Source organism: Pongo abelii, chromosome 5, assembly GCF_028885655.2.
Source record: "Pongo abelii isolate AG06213 chromosome 5, NHGRI_mPonAbe1-v2.0_pri, whole genome shotgun sequence".
NCBI lineage: Eukaryota > Metazoa > Chordata > Mammalia > Primates > Hominidae > Pongo > Pongo abelii.
In genome coordinates this window covers 159,079,669-159,093,184 of record NC_071990.2, presented here as the reverse complement: position 1 = coordinate 159,093,184, position 13,516 = coordinate 159,079,669, and the positions used below count along the sequence as shown (strand labels likewise).

Here is a 13,516-nt window from a genome sequence, read left to right as displayed (position 1 = left end):
CTGGGATGGCTCAAAAAAGTGGGAGTGGGGTGGGGTCATGGAGGTGGGGGAGTCGAAGCACATGAAGGTTCATTTACTCAGCTGGGGTTCCACTGTCACCTCTATTGCTATGTGGTCTAAACCCCTCTACGCGGCCTCTGTATTATGGGGGTGTCCAGAGAGCTAGACTTCTTGTACGGCAGCTCAGGGCTCCAAAGGTGGATGTCTCAAGTGAGAGAGAGAGAGAGAGAGAAGCAGGTGGAAACCTTGCCATGTTTTCTAACCTCACCTTGGAAATCACACAGCATCATTTCTGACACATTCTGTCCTTCATATGTGGGCTGGCCCATATTCCAGAGGAGAGGAATCAGACTCCACCTTTTCATGGGAAAAGTGTCAAAGAATCTGTGAAATGATTGTGAACCAGAACCTTAAGTACAGACACAGAGAGGAAGAATGCGGTCTAAGAGACAAGGAAGGAAAGGAGGTGTAGAGCCTGATGGCGGCAGGTAGGCAGGAAGGGTGGAAGTGAGAATGTTCCCAGGCCACAGTTCTGCAACCCAGGAAATGTTCTTTCCTGAGAGTGGTGGGGCCCTGAGACTGTCTATTGAGAAGAAACTGCAGGCCATTCAGCTTTCAATGACTTGCTTTCTGGGAGTCAGAGGACACCTCGGCAGAGATCTCTACAGGCAAGAGGAAATGCCAGGTCAGGGGGCAGGTGCTCTAAGCAGGGGACAGAGACATAGAGATGAAGGTCACATTCGCAAAGGCCAGAGCAACCACCATGACCGTGCAAACTTGCTTAGGAAAGTTAAGACAGGCAGGAGAGAGAGGAACAAAGTTACTTAAAGGCAAGAAAGAAAGAAGAGATACATGATGCAGGAGAATAAGAAATAATTAAAGGTAAGTGGGAGAGGAACATCCTAGAAGTTAAAGGAAGAAAAAGTTTCAAAAAAAGAAAAAGTAGTCACAGTATCTTATACCACCAGAGATGGTACACTTAGGAGAGATCTTATGACAGAAAGGGAAAAGTGAAGACTGAGAAAAATACCAGATTATGTCAAGGAAGTAGCCAGGAACACACATTTTAGAGACTTATTTTATTTCTATGATCAGTACAAGAAGGGCAATCATTTCTCAGCAAGTAGAAGTAACATCTCCAATAGACGCTGGTATTTATTGTTAAAATAAGCTGTTGCCTTGTATTCATGAGCTATGCCTGAAAACCACCAAAAGATAGCAGACTTATAGAGCTCAAATTCCTTCCCAAGTGGGTTAGATCGCCATTCCTCCACTGATAAGATTATCTCAGGGCAAGTCACAGGCAGGGCCGTTGGCTACACCCTCTTCTATCAGCTGCTTTGCTGGGCCCCACCTCATTCCCATGGCTCTCAACAGCATGGAAGTCAGCAGTTTTTAAAATCTAGTTTGAAGATGTACAGAAATGATTATACTGCTGTTTTTAAATAGTGTACTAAAGTGTGTTTAAGTTGTTCTAAAATAGGCTGGGTGTGGTGGCTCATGCTTATAATTCCAGCACTTTTGAGAGGCCGAGGCAGGCGAATCACCTGAGGGTGGGAGTTCAAGACTAGCCTGACCAACATGGAGGAACCCCGTCTCTACTAAAATACAAAATTAGCTGGGTGTGATGGTGCACGCCTATAATCCCAGCTACTCGAGAGGCTGAGGCAGGAGAATTGCTTGAACACGGGAGGCAGAGGTTGCGGTGAGCCGAGATGGCGCCATTGCACTCCAGCCTGGGCAACAACAGCCTGGGCAACTCCATCTCAAAAAAAAATAATTTAAAAAAATTGTTATAAAATTAAAAAGTGCCATTGCAGTTGAAAGCAAGTCTACCTCCAAAGTCTCTAGAGGGAGACAGGGAGGTCTACTCTAACGGTATGTTAGCTCCAGCTATGAAGGAAAAAGGAGGTAAAGGCAAAAACAGACCTAAATTAAAGATCATCTAACTTCTACAGATAGAAGGATTGGAGTCGAGGGGGATGAACACACACACACACACACACACACACACACAAAATCTTTCTCTTAATTATGGATCCAGTCATGGCAAAGGAAACAATTTTTTCTCTCAGGTAAGGACCGAAGACTAGAAAGTCTACAAGAGCAGAGGCCTGGCTGGTTCAATCAGAAACCCTTGCTATCAAGGCTTCCAAAGAAAGCTGGCCACATGAGAAGTCCCACCCCAACACACGGGGGGGCTGTATACACATTAGGTATGAGATCAGAGAAGAGCTTCAAAGCACAAAGTATTATAAGGGATAAAGAAAAAGAAAAAAAATTAACTTTCTTTTAAAGTCAAGAAAAATCAGCATCAAATTAAGCTAGGAGATGAAGATCTGTGATAAAGTACCTCACTCATCATAAGGATATATGTTTCTATAAACCATGCTCTTAACTGTATATAACTTCAATGATCAGTTGATAGCTAGGATTTATCATTGTAATAAATATTTTAATAAAACATAAAAGCCAATGAATCCCATGCTAAATTCTCTCTCACTTATCCAGACCTAAGCATTTGGGTCTAGATGTCATAGTCATTGGCAAGACAGATTTAAGAGGATCAAAATCTGTAAAATGGAAGTCTTGCAGATTCTGCATTACATACAAAATGACAGCAAATGCCAAGAATCAGTAAGAAGTCAAAGAAAGAAAGATTAAAAAGCATAGGAGGAATAAACCGGGCATATTTACACAAATCAAATCCTACAGCAGTAAAAATGAATTACATATATATGCAAAAACATAAATGAATCTGAGAAATACAGTATTAAGTTTTCAACAATCACAAGTTGAAAGTTGTGAGAGCAATCACTCCCACTCTAACAATGAGAACGAGCCAGATTAGCTACAAAAGCATAGTCTGAAAAAAATCTGTCAGGGAGCTGAGAATGCAAAGAAGCCTAAATGTGTCAAGTCCTTCCCAAGAGAAAAAAGGCCAATAGCTGCTTCCTTCCCTAGCAAAGCAGCAGGAAGAACAGGAATCCACCATAAACAGGAGTGAGGAGAAATCAGCTAAATTTTTAACCCACATTAATGGCCATATGTGGACTGCCATATGAATTATAATTCCAAGGAGGCCTAGCCACCAGCCACCTCTTTATCAAATGAACTTTACCAAAAACACAACAAAACTACACCAAAGGCTGGGGGTAGGGGAGGAGACTAGAGAGACATCTTCTCTGAAGCCTACAGGACTTAGCTTCAGGGTATGGTATAAAAGGGTCAGAATCTAAAAACTGAGAAAGTCACTCTGAGGTACTCCAGGCCTTCACTTGGACCACTGCAGTAGCCCTCCAAAAGCTGGGGCACAGCAGCTGTGCAGGGAAGATTTCTTGAGGTACAGAAACTTGGTGCAAGACTGACACAAAGACAACTCCCCAGTGACCCAAAAAGCCAGCAGTCAGGCTGAAAAACAGAAATCTTCCACAGTTTGGTAAGCTGGTCCTGGACTGTGAAGCATTTAAAAACCTCCAGAGTTTTTCCAGGGCTCAGATCTCAAGCCCTGCTAAGGGGGAAGTCCTGATTCTGCCCTCAAAACATTTGAAGCCAGTGATAAAATGAATCTAACTGAAGCTTCCCCAAGGCCCAAACCTGTTTCCATTACAAACTAGATTGACTCACACACACTAGTGGCCTGAAAAAAGAATTTAAATTACTATAGACTTTATATTTCTCTTACATACAATGTCTGGTATGCAATAAAAAAAATTACAAGGCATGAAGGAAGAAAGAAACTATAACCCATAATCAAGAGAAGAAACAGTCCAAAGAAACAGATTCAGAGATGATGTAGATGTTGGAATTATTAAAGGATGACTAATAAACATATGAAAGGATCTAGCAGAAAATATTAACACAACCATGAACAGATGGAGGATTTCAGCAGAATAAAGCAGACTCCTTAAAAACTATTTTTTAAGTGTAGAAATGCTCAAAATAAAAAAAAGATATCAAAAATAAGTTATCAAAATTGGCTTAACATAGAAATATTAAACTGGAAGACAATCCGACAGGAATTATCCAAACTAAAACACAAGGAGGAAAAGAAAAGAATTGACAAAAACATGGAATAAAGTATCTAAAAATTATGGGACTATATAAAATGATGTCATATATAATTAACTGGAGTTCCAGGAAAGAAAACAGGTACTGAAGAAATATTTGAAAAAAGAATGAAAAAATTTCAAAAACTGATGAAAGATATCAGTCCACAGATCCAAGAAGCTCAGCAAACCCCAAGCGGGATAAATGTAAAGAAAACCATACATAGGCATGTTATCATATTCCAACTACTGAAAACAAAAGACAAACAGAAAATCAGCTGGAGATATATCACACATGACATATGGGGGGAAATGCTAAAAAAAGTAACAACTAAGGTCTCATCAGAAACAACAGATCAGAAGACAATGGGCTAATATCATCAAAGGTCTGATAGGAAAAACACTTATCAACCTAGAATTCTACGTCTAGTAAAAATATGCTCTTAAAATGAAGGCAAAAATAAACTTTTTCAGAAAAAGCAAAAACCAAGATAATTTGTCACCAGCAGACTTGCATATAAGAAATGCTGATAGTAATTTAAGCCAAAGGAAAATGATATAATTAGAAGAAATGAAGAGTACCAGAAACGGTAAATACATGAAGATAAATATAAAAGTCCGCTTAAAATTATCTCTATTTAATATATGTACATATGTATATATGTTTTCTATCTTATATGTGTGTATATGTGTTTTAAAATAAATTTATTTTACACAAATTTATTTTTCTTTTAAAAGCTACTGATTGTTTAAAAATAATAACATTACTGGCTTTATAGCATATATGGATGTAAAATATATGACAATGGGTACAAAGGGTGGAAGGAGTAAGAGGAATTATAATGTTTTCTATTTCTTGCATTATTTGTGAAGAATAATACTATTATTTGGAGATAGACTGTAATTGGTTAAAAACGCACACTGTAATCTCTTAAGCAATTAATAAAAATAGCACAAAGAAACATAGCCTAAAATTTTGTTAAAGATAAAATGAAATACTAAAAATATGCAATTAATCTAAAAGAAACCAAAAGGTGGAAAAGAGAAACAAAATATGCATTAGTTAAATAGAAAACAAATACCATGATGATAAACCCAACAATATTGGGACAAATGGCAAAATCTGAATATGGACTGTTGCATCTATGTTAGATTTCCTAAAACTGATGCCATTACTGTATTTATATGAGAACATCCTTTTTCTTAAAAATTACATGCAGAAGTATTTGGATATAAAGGAACATAATATCTGCAACTCACTCTTCAATGGTCTGAGGGGGAAACTATTAATCGCAAGATTGAGGAAGAGAGAGAAAAAGACAGAAATAATTGCAGAAATATGTTAACAATTGATGAATCTGAATGGAGAGTATACAGAGTTCTTTAGTCTTGCAACCTTTCTAGAAGTTTGAAATCATTTCAAAATAAAAGTTATGCCATCTGCAGAATTACATGGATTCATGAATAGACTGCTTTAAGTACTATGCTGTGATGCTATCTTATGTTAAATCCATATTAAATCAATGTTGGCATTTTTTACAAGACTACATACGGCATGATACCATATTTGTAAAGAAAAATAAACCAAACTAAACAACCTATTGTTTGGGAATACACATAGCCAAAATCCCTGAGAGAAGACAAAGCAAGGTGCTGATAATTACCAAGCTCAGACTGTGACGACCTCAGGGAGGGGCAGGAAGATGGGACTGGGCCAAGACAGAGGACCGAGTAGACTGAAAGCACTGCTGTGATGTGCTTCTTGGGTTGGGTGGTAGTTTCATGGGTGCCTTTTATATTTGCAAAACTTGCAAATGTTACATATCATCTTCTGTATTAATCTCACATTACATTTTTTAAAAGATGGAAATTGGGGAGGTAGAAGATCATCCAGTTTATAAAAATAAGTTTGAAATGGGACTAACCTTCATATTTAGTGATGAACTGAACAAAAGCATTAGGTTAGTCCCCAACCCTTATCTAAATTAACTGACATTTTATTAGATCCAAATTCCTGGATGTAACTAATTAAGTATCTATTGATCACCACTATTTTTCACTTCCCTAACAACCTCAGCTATAAAATAACAAATGCATTTCCTTGCAACTCTTAATTTAAATTTTCTTGCTAAGACATAATAACTCTGCCACGAATAAATTATGTGCAACACTGTACTGAAAAAGAAAAAAAATCTCCAGGATATGCAGATATGGCCCATTAAATAATTAACCATCACTATCTTATTATAGGAACCTAGAGGAGTCCTTTCTGCACAAGTTAGTATCACTTCCCACTAGCTAAAAGGGAACACAATAAAACATGTGTAGTCAATAGTATCCTTCAGAGTTTTGTTAGATAAATTCAAGTGTCCAAAGTGAACAGCCTATAAAATGAGAAATTATTCTAGGTGCCAGTGGTTGTTAGGTAACATTCAAATATATCCCAGAGTGCTTTATTTGCTTAAAGCATTTAGTTCAAAAACAAATACTAGAAAGAAGTCTTGGTTAGCCAAGAGAACATCCCAGTGTTATCACTAGTTTTCTAAATAACTAAGAAAAGCTTTTTCTTCTGCTTTAATTAATACACTTGAATTCAGAAGAATTACATCAAATAATCAAAGTTTCTGAGGCAAATGTGTTTTACAAGACATTATTAATTATAAACTTTTATTAATGTACAGCTTTACAAAATGCAAAAACTAAAGCACAAGAAAGGTATTTTCCGAAGTGTTTCAATATTACCATTGCTTCATTAAACAGCAGATATTTACTGGGAGCTTGCTATTATAGACCAGGTACTATTCTAAGCCCTGGGGATACAGCAGTGAACAAGGCGAGTCCCTATCCTCAAGGAACTGACATGTGTTGATCATGTACACAAATGAATGGGTTAGTGCTTTCATGTCAATGGATCATAAGGTTTTGAAGTCACCTAAAGTTCTTGTGGAACCACAGTGGGTTATAAATGTCCCTGGCTCCATGTACTATGTTCCTAGGAACTGTCCTGTGGTAAGGTCCTGAGGGCCATGTATTGTCTGTATCAACCCCATGGTGTTCTATGAGGCACAGCACTTGGAAAAAACAGATGAGACCCTATGCAGATATTTTCTGAGATGGTGGAGAGGTTGATGCAGTTCGGCATGGCCAGGGGGTGGTAAGAAAATATGGGGTTATTATATGTTATAAAGGCAGCACCCTCTACTAGAAAATAAAAGTTACCCATCTATAACGGAGACGTTGTTCTTGGAAATGACACTTTTATTTGCAGGGGACAGCCCCAAGTTCCATCTTCAAGGCAAACATGATCCCGGGTCTACTGACTCCCAATTATTCATCGTTTATTTCAGAGGAATTAGCTAAATGTAAAAAGAAGAAGGGAAGGAAGGAGGGAGGAAAAGAGAGAAAGAGAGGTTTTTTAAAAAACCTTAAATGGACTTATAGTGATGAGAAATGTGAGAATGTCCCCACATTTTCAAGTGTCTGAGCCCCAGAAACACCTCCAAACTATCTGTGGTGACAGTGTAGAATGCGGACACCCAGTCAAGCCCCAGATCTAAGCAGACATTCCTCACCTCATATGATGCTGCTGAAAACACGAACCTCACCCAGCCTCTCAGTTTGTTTCCTTCATTCTGCCCCAGTGAGCAAGACTATGAAAGTTTAACATTTCAGGACCAAAGATTTTTTATTTTAAACATTACAACTATAAACAAAGGCAGGCTGTATGTGTCCATATGTCAGGGAGAAGAAGAAATTGTTAATGTTCACTGATCTTTTCAAATTCTACTTCTGGGAATGTGAGAATGACGACATTGCATAGACAGCCTTGATGAGACTCTTAATAGCTGCAAAGAGGGTGAGCTGTCTGGATAGCACTGCAGTCGGCTCCCCACCTCCCCTAAACACAGCTATGAAATGCTGTCACTTTTCATCAGTACTCCACAAGTGCATAAAGATGCCAGCAGATAAGCAGTCCCTCCCCGCTTGAGAAAGAGCACAGGATTGCATCTGGTTGCTCCTAGTAGCTTTCTGTGCTGTCTTTACTGTTCTGGGATGGTGGCTTCAAAAACAAAAATGAAATCCAGTCTGGATAAGGACAGGTCCCCAGACAGCCCTGAAGGACTCCCATTCTGAATGGGTAAGAGCAAAGCCACAGCTTCACAGAGGCTCCTTGGACTCACACAAAGGTGCTTATTTTATTTGTATATTTTTAAATTTTTATTTAAAAACTTAGAGATGGGATCTCACTATGTTGCCCAGGCTGGTCTCGAACTCTTGGGCTCAAGTGATCCTCCTGCCTCGGCCTCCCAAAGTGCTCGGATTAAAGGCGTGAACCACTGTGCCCGGCCAGGTTTTTACTTTATAGCAGACTGCACAGTTGTGAGCTTTTTCACAGTCACAGTTGCTTCTTAACCTACATGTTCCCTTCCTCAAAATGCTCTCAGAAAAGGGTGACCAGAGTCCTTGGGGGGCTACTTCTAAGATTTACTCTAACAATATGAACCATTTATTGAGCCCTTGCTATGTGCCAAACACTGGTACACAGTATACCATATACTGTACTGTATATACTATACTGTATACTGTGCAAAGTATACATTTTCCATTTAATCTTCCCATCATTTAAAGGTAGATTATTATTAATCTCAGTTTACAGATCGGGAAACTAAGGCTTAAAAAAGACCAATCATTTGCCCAGGGTTATACTGCTAGTAAGAATCTTAGGGTCTGTCCTTCCAAAATCCATGCCTTTAACCAGTACCCTAGACTTGAACGAGGAGCAGCACAATTAGTCAGAAAGAGCACTGGCTTTGCAGAAGCCTTCCCACTAATTAGCTGTGCAACCCTAGGTGACTAACCTCACCAAGCCTCTTTTACTTCGTCTTTGATGTGGGAATAATCATTTCTACCCTGCCTTTCTCCAGGGGTTAAAGACTGTATCAACACCTGTTGCTGAGTTCTAGTAAGTTCATTTCTCTTGGACAAACTTTCTTGTCCATCTGTTCAAGATCAGGAATGAGAGCTGGGACGAGAGAAGAATTGCAGACAGCGGAGGGCTAAAACTAAATGACTAAGTTATTCGCTCTTCTTGTCACACATTTTATTTGCTTTTGTGTAACTGGGGAAATGCAATTCTAATGTTTGACAATGAATTTTACTAACATTAAAAGCTATCTAGACATGATAGCCAGGTGCGTTGGCTCATGCCTATAATCTCAGCACTTTGGGAGGCCAAAGCAGGAGATCGCTTGAGCCCAGGATCATAGTGAGCAACATAGTGAAACCCCTATGTCTCTACAAAAAATACAAAACTTGGCTGGGCGTGGTGGTGCACGCCTACAGTTCCAGTTACTAAGGAGACTGAGAAGGGAGGATCACTTGAGCCTGGGCAGTCGAGGCTACAGTGAGCCATGATTGTGCCACTGCACTCCAGCCTGGACAACACAGTGAGACTCTGTCTCCAATAAAAAGCTATCTAGACATGATGGCCAGGTGCAGTGGCTCACACCTATAATCCCAGCACTTTGGGAGGCCAAGGTGGGAGGATCACTTGAGGCCAGAAGTTCAAGACCAGCCTGGGGAACATAGGCAGACTCCATCTCTATAAAAAATTAAAAATAAATTTTAAAAAAAGCTATCTAGACGTGAAATTAAACAATCAAAATAGAGGACCACATAACTAGAGGAAGGCAGGAGAAAGGCAGGCCAGGGGCAGGCAGTACTGGCATTTCCTCTGGATCTCGCTTAGGGATTGGTCTGTTGGTATTTTCTTCCTCTGCATGGGGTTAACTTGTTCTTTGGTCTCTAGCAAATTAATTTGGTCAAGTTGGTTATTTAATTTATGAATAAAGAATTTGAAAGCAATACAGTGACAAATATTCTCAGCTAAACCATAATATTCTGTAGCTTGAATAGCCTCTGATTTTTCCAAACAGAGGCATCATACTAGGATGGGCCTCTTGTTTTCTTGAAATGTCAAATTGCCTAGTTGAAGCAACACCCATGGAGAGCAAACACACACACATATACACACATACACTCCCACAGAGCTGATATAAAAAAGATGCTGCAAATAGTAGCTAATAAAATCCCGGCACACACATTTATTCTTCTAGTCATCAGTTAACACAACACTGACACAGAGAAAGATCCCTAACAACCTGCTCGTGAGGACTTTTGGGAACTCTTGAAAAAACACACGCAGAAATCAAGGAACGAAAATGAATTTATGATGGTTTGGTTAGAAGCTATGTTTGAATGAAGAAAATAAAAGATGTTAAGTAATAACTGGGGGGATCCCTAAGCATACAGTGGGGATTTGGGTATATACAGAAAATGAAATATTCATCATCCTCCATGGAGCACACTTGTGGCTGAAGCTCTGCAACAGAATCACAAAATTAACCCATTTTCTCCACAGTTAAAATCGCTAAAAAGAGCAAAAGTGCCAATTTGGATCTGTTCAAGATTAAAAAAAAAAAAAAACTTTAGGAATACAGTTAATACTCTGCAACTAGAGGACCACCCGTAACTAAATTCACCATTAGAGAGATGGCATTTCTGTTAAACCACATGGCATCATGGTTCCAGTGCCGGTGTTCATCCTAACAGATAACGTAAACTCATGGGGAACCTCTATGCCCCTTCTTCCAGTTTCCAGGGTCTGTAAGGACAAGAGGCTGCTCTCAATGGGGGCCCATGGGAGCAACAGCAGCACGAGTAGAGTGTGTCTCCCTGCCACTCTGAACGGCTGTTCACACCCTTCCCCTCCTGTCCACAGGTCTCCCCACTGACTCTACCTACTAGTGTCAAACACAGAACCTAAACATCAAGGGGGACCCGTGAACTGCACACACCATCGGAAATGGGGGAGAGGAGTTGTATGTGAGAAGGACTGGGGAAGGGGAATTCGCTTAAATCTGAGATCCTTCTCATTGCCTGGTCTAACTCAGTCCTCTTAAAACTGCTAATCAGAGCACAGTGTCCAGATACAAAACGTTTCTCCTGAGAGTCAGAGGGCTTTGAGCGACAAGTATTACATTGTCAAGAGATCATTCATTTCCAATTGAGACAGCATTTGGAAGAGCAAAAGCCAGGCACAAAATTAGAGCCTATTTATCCTAATCAGAAACAAAAGTAAATAAATTCAAAAGGTTTTAATTGAGCCTACCCAACAGGAGGAGGCGGAGACTGAAGGAGTATCATGCCCAATAATAACCAGGATTTGGGAAGCCCAAAGAAGAGCTCCCTATAAATATATTGCTTTCTTTAAATTCTGGGGGGAAAAAAGTAACTCTACCTTTCATTGAACACAGGATACCAGAAATTACATAAGGAGTTGCATTCCAAATGTTGGATGCAAAAAGAGCAACCAAAATTGATTGGCATGTGGTTTAACTGCTTTATCTAATCACTGTTAATAAATAAGAAGACCTTTCATTAGTTGGCAGGAGGACAGTTGCTACTGGCCAATTTGATTTTCCTGAAAACAGTGAAGACTTGCATGCGCTTTTTTTTCCCCCCAGATATAATCCCTAAAGTCCAGACTGTTTCTGGAATCGGAAGCTGTCACGTAGTGTCATCCTCTTCCTTAACAGACCTAAGGTCTCTTTTCACATGTTCCCAAATTGTTTGTTTTGGACACTTTTTATTGCAACCTTTTTGAAAGTGAAGAGTTTAGAAACCTCATGGCAAATAAGAAATTGTTAATCCAGAGGGAGCATGTAGGAGGCTGGAGAATGAAATGATCTATCCTGGGCACACTACGTAGCCGACACTTTGAAACCTGAAATAACCAAGATTCCTCAATTATTCGTCGAAGTTACATGGGAGATTCAGTCAACTGAGCTTAAGAAGATGCCCTATATGTTGTCAGTAACGGGGGAAAAGTCAGTTCCATGTATCCTGACTTAGGAATCTATCGCACCCCACCTGCCCATGGCAGGCTACATCTGGGCTGATTTGCTGAGTCCCCAAACTCGGTAGAGAGCGCCCCAAGGATCAGGGACCGGCGGCCCCACCTGCTGGGTCCCATCCGCCACCTGGAGCAGCAAGGCCTGGCCCCCCTTCCAAGTGGACCCCTTCCCTCCCTGCTCCCAGAAGCCCAGCCCAGAACGGCGTTCTTTCCGGGGGCCCAAAAGCAATCAGACCTTTAAAAGAAAAAAGAGGGAGCGCAGACTGGCATTATATAACAATTTACAGTAGATAAGGCTTCTAGAAAACGAAAGCAGCCCGAGGAGGGGCGGGGGACAGGGGAGACGAGGGGAGTGCGGCGTCGGGGGAGCGGCCGCCACCACTTACTCGAAGGCGAAGAAGAGTCCGCTAGTGACCAGGATGAGGACGAGCGTCAGGTAGAAGACGCCCGTCTGCCGGGCCATCATGATCCTCCCGTTGCAGAAGAACTTGTTTCTTCCCGGGAACACCTCCCATTTCCTCCGGGCCGCGATTTTCTTCTTCTTGTGGGGCGACTCCATGGGGGAGGAGCTGTGGGTGCTGATCTGGCTGTACTCGCAGTCTTTCATGGGCCCGCCGCCGCCGGGAGGCATCCACGAGGGCAGCCGGCTGGGGGCGCACACCCCCAGGAGCCCCCCGGCCGCGCGGGCCCCGCCGAGCCACGACCGCCGCCGGCCGCCCGGCCGCCCCCCGAGCCGCGGCGCCGCGGCCCCTACACGGGCTCCCGGCTCGGCGACAACTTTGCCGAGGACACCCAGGTTAACCCTCCGGGGAGCCCAACTGTCATAGCAGAAGCCCCGCTCCGTGAGGGGACGGCGCTGGTCCGCAGCCCGCGGCAGCGCTCCTCCGTCGCTTCCAGCCCGCGTCCCGGGGCGCGGGGCTCAGCCCGGCCGGCCCCCGGGTCGCCGAGCGCCCGCCCCCTCGCGCGGCTGCCCGCTCGGCCCCGCAGCCCCCGGCTCCCCGGCCGCGCCTCGGCTCCGGCCCGCCGACCCCCGAGCACTGCGCCCCGAGGGGACACGAGGCGGCGGCCCCGGCGCCGGCTTCCTCGGGAGCCACTTCTGCGCCGCGGCCAGGTTGGGTCCACTCCTTCCTCCGGCAGCGGATCCTCCCAGGAGAGAGCGCTGGCGACTGGGCGGCCGCGCGCGGCACCGGCAACCCCTCCCAGGGGTGGGGACAACCACGCACGTTTTTCTGTCAGGAGCCTCTCGGCGAGAGCCGGGGCGCCGCTTGCACCGCGACCCGGTGTCGCTGCGCCTGGCAGCCTAGTCGAGTCCGCGGACCCCGCGCGGGGATGCGCGGGCCGAGGGCGGCGGCGGCTCGCGGGCCGCGCGGCGAGGGCTCCCTTGCTCCCTCCTACCCGGAGGAAGCGGCCCCGGCGCGAGGAGGGCCGCGGGGACACCGCACAAGACACTTGTTTGCAAGGCTCAGCCCCGGCGCGCGCGCGGCGCTCCGAGTGGGTCCGCCTCCTCCGGGCCGGGTGGGCGGTGGCCCAGCGCCTCACCCGCGGCTCCTCC

General features: G+C 43.2%; 1 protein-coding gene across 4 annotated transcripts in view; it reads right to left on the bottom strand.

The window, feature by feature from the left end:
• The window catches only part of ZDHHC14 (zinc finger DHHC-type palmitoyltransferase 14), a 299,328-nt gene extending 286,630 nt beyond the window's left edge, over window positions 1-12,698 (bottom strand). For 2 of the 4 annotated variants that reach the window (XM_054558371.2, XM_054558372.2), the window contains exon 1: window positions 12,351-12,698. In XM_054558371.2, coding sequence (XP_054414346.1) covers window positions 12,351-12,595 — 245 coding nt within the window. In that variant the 5' untranslated portion in view covers window positions 12,596-12,698. The remainder of the gene's footprint in view (window positions 1-12,350) is intronic. The other 2 variants (XM_002817514.5, XM_002817515.5) reach the window with 1 other exon arrangement.
• Between the last annotated feature and the right edge of the window lie 818 nt (window positions 12,699-13,516).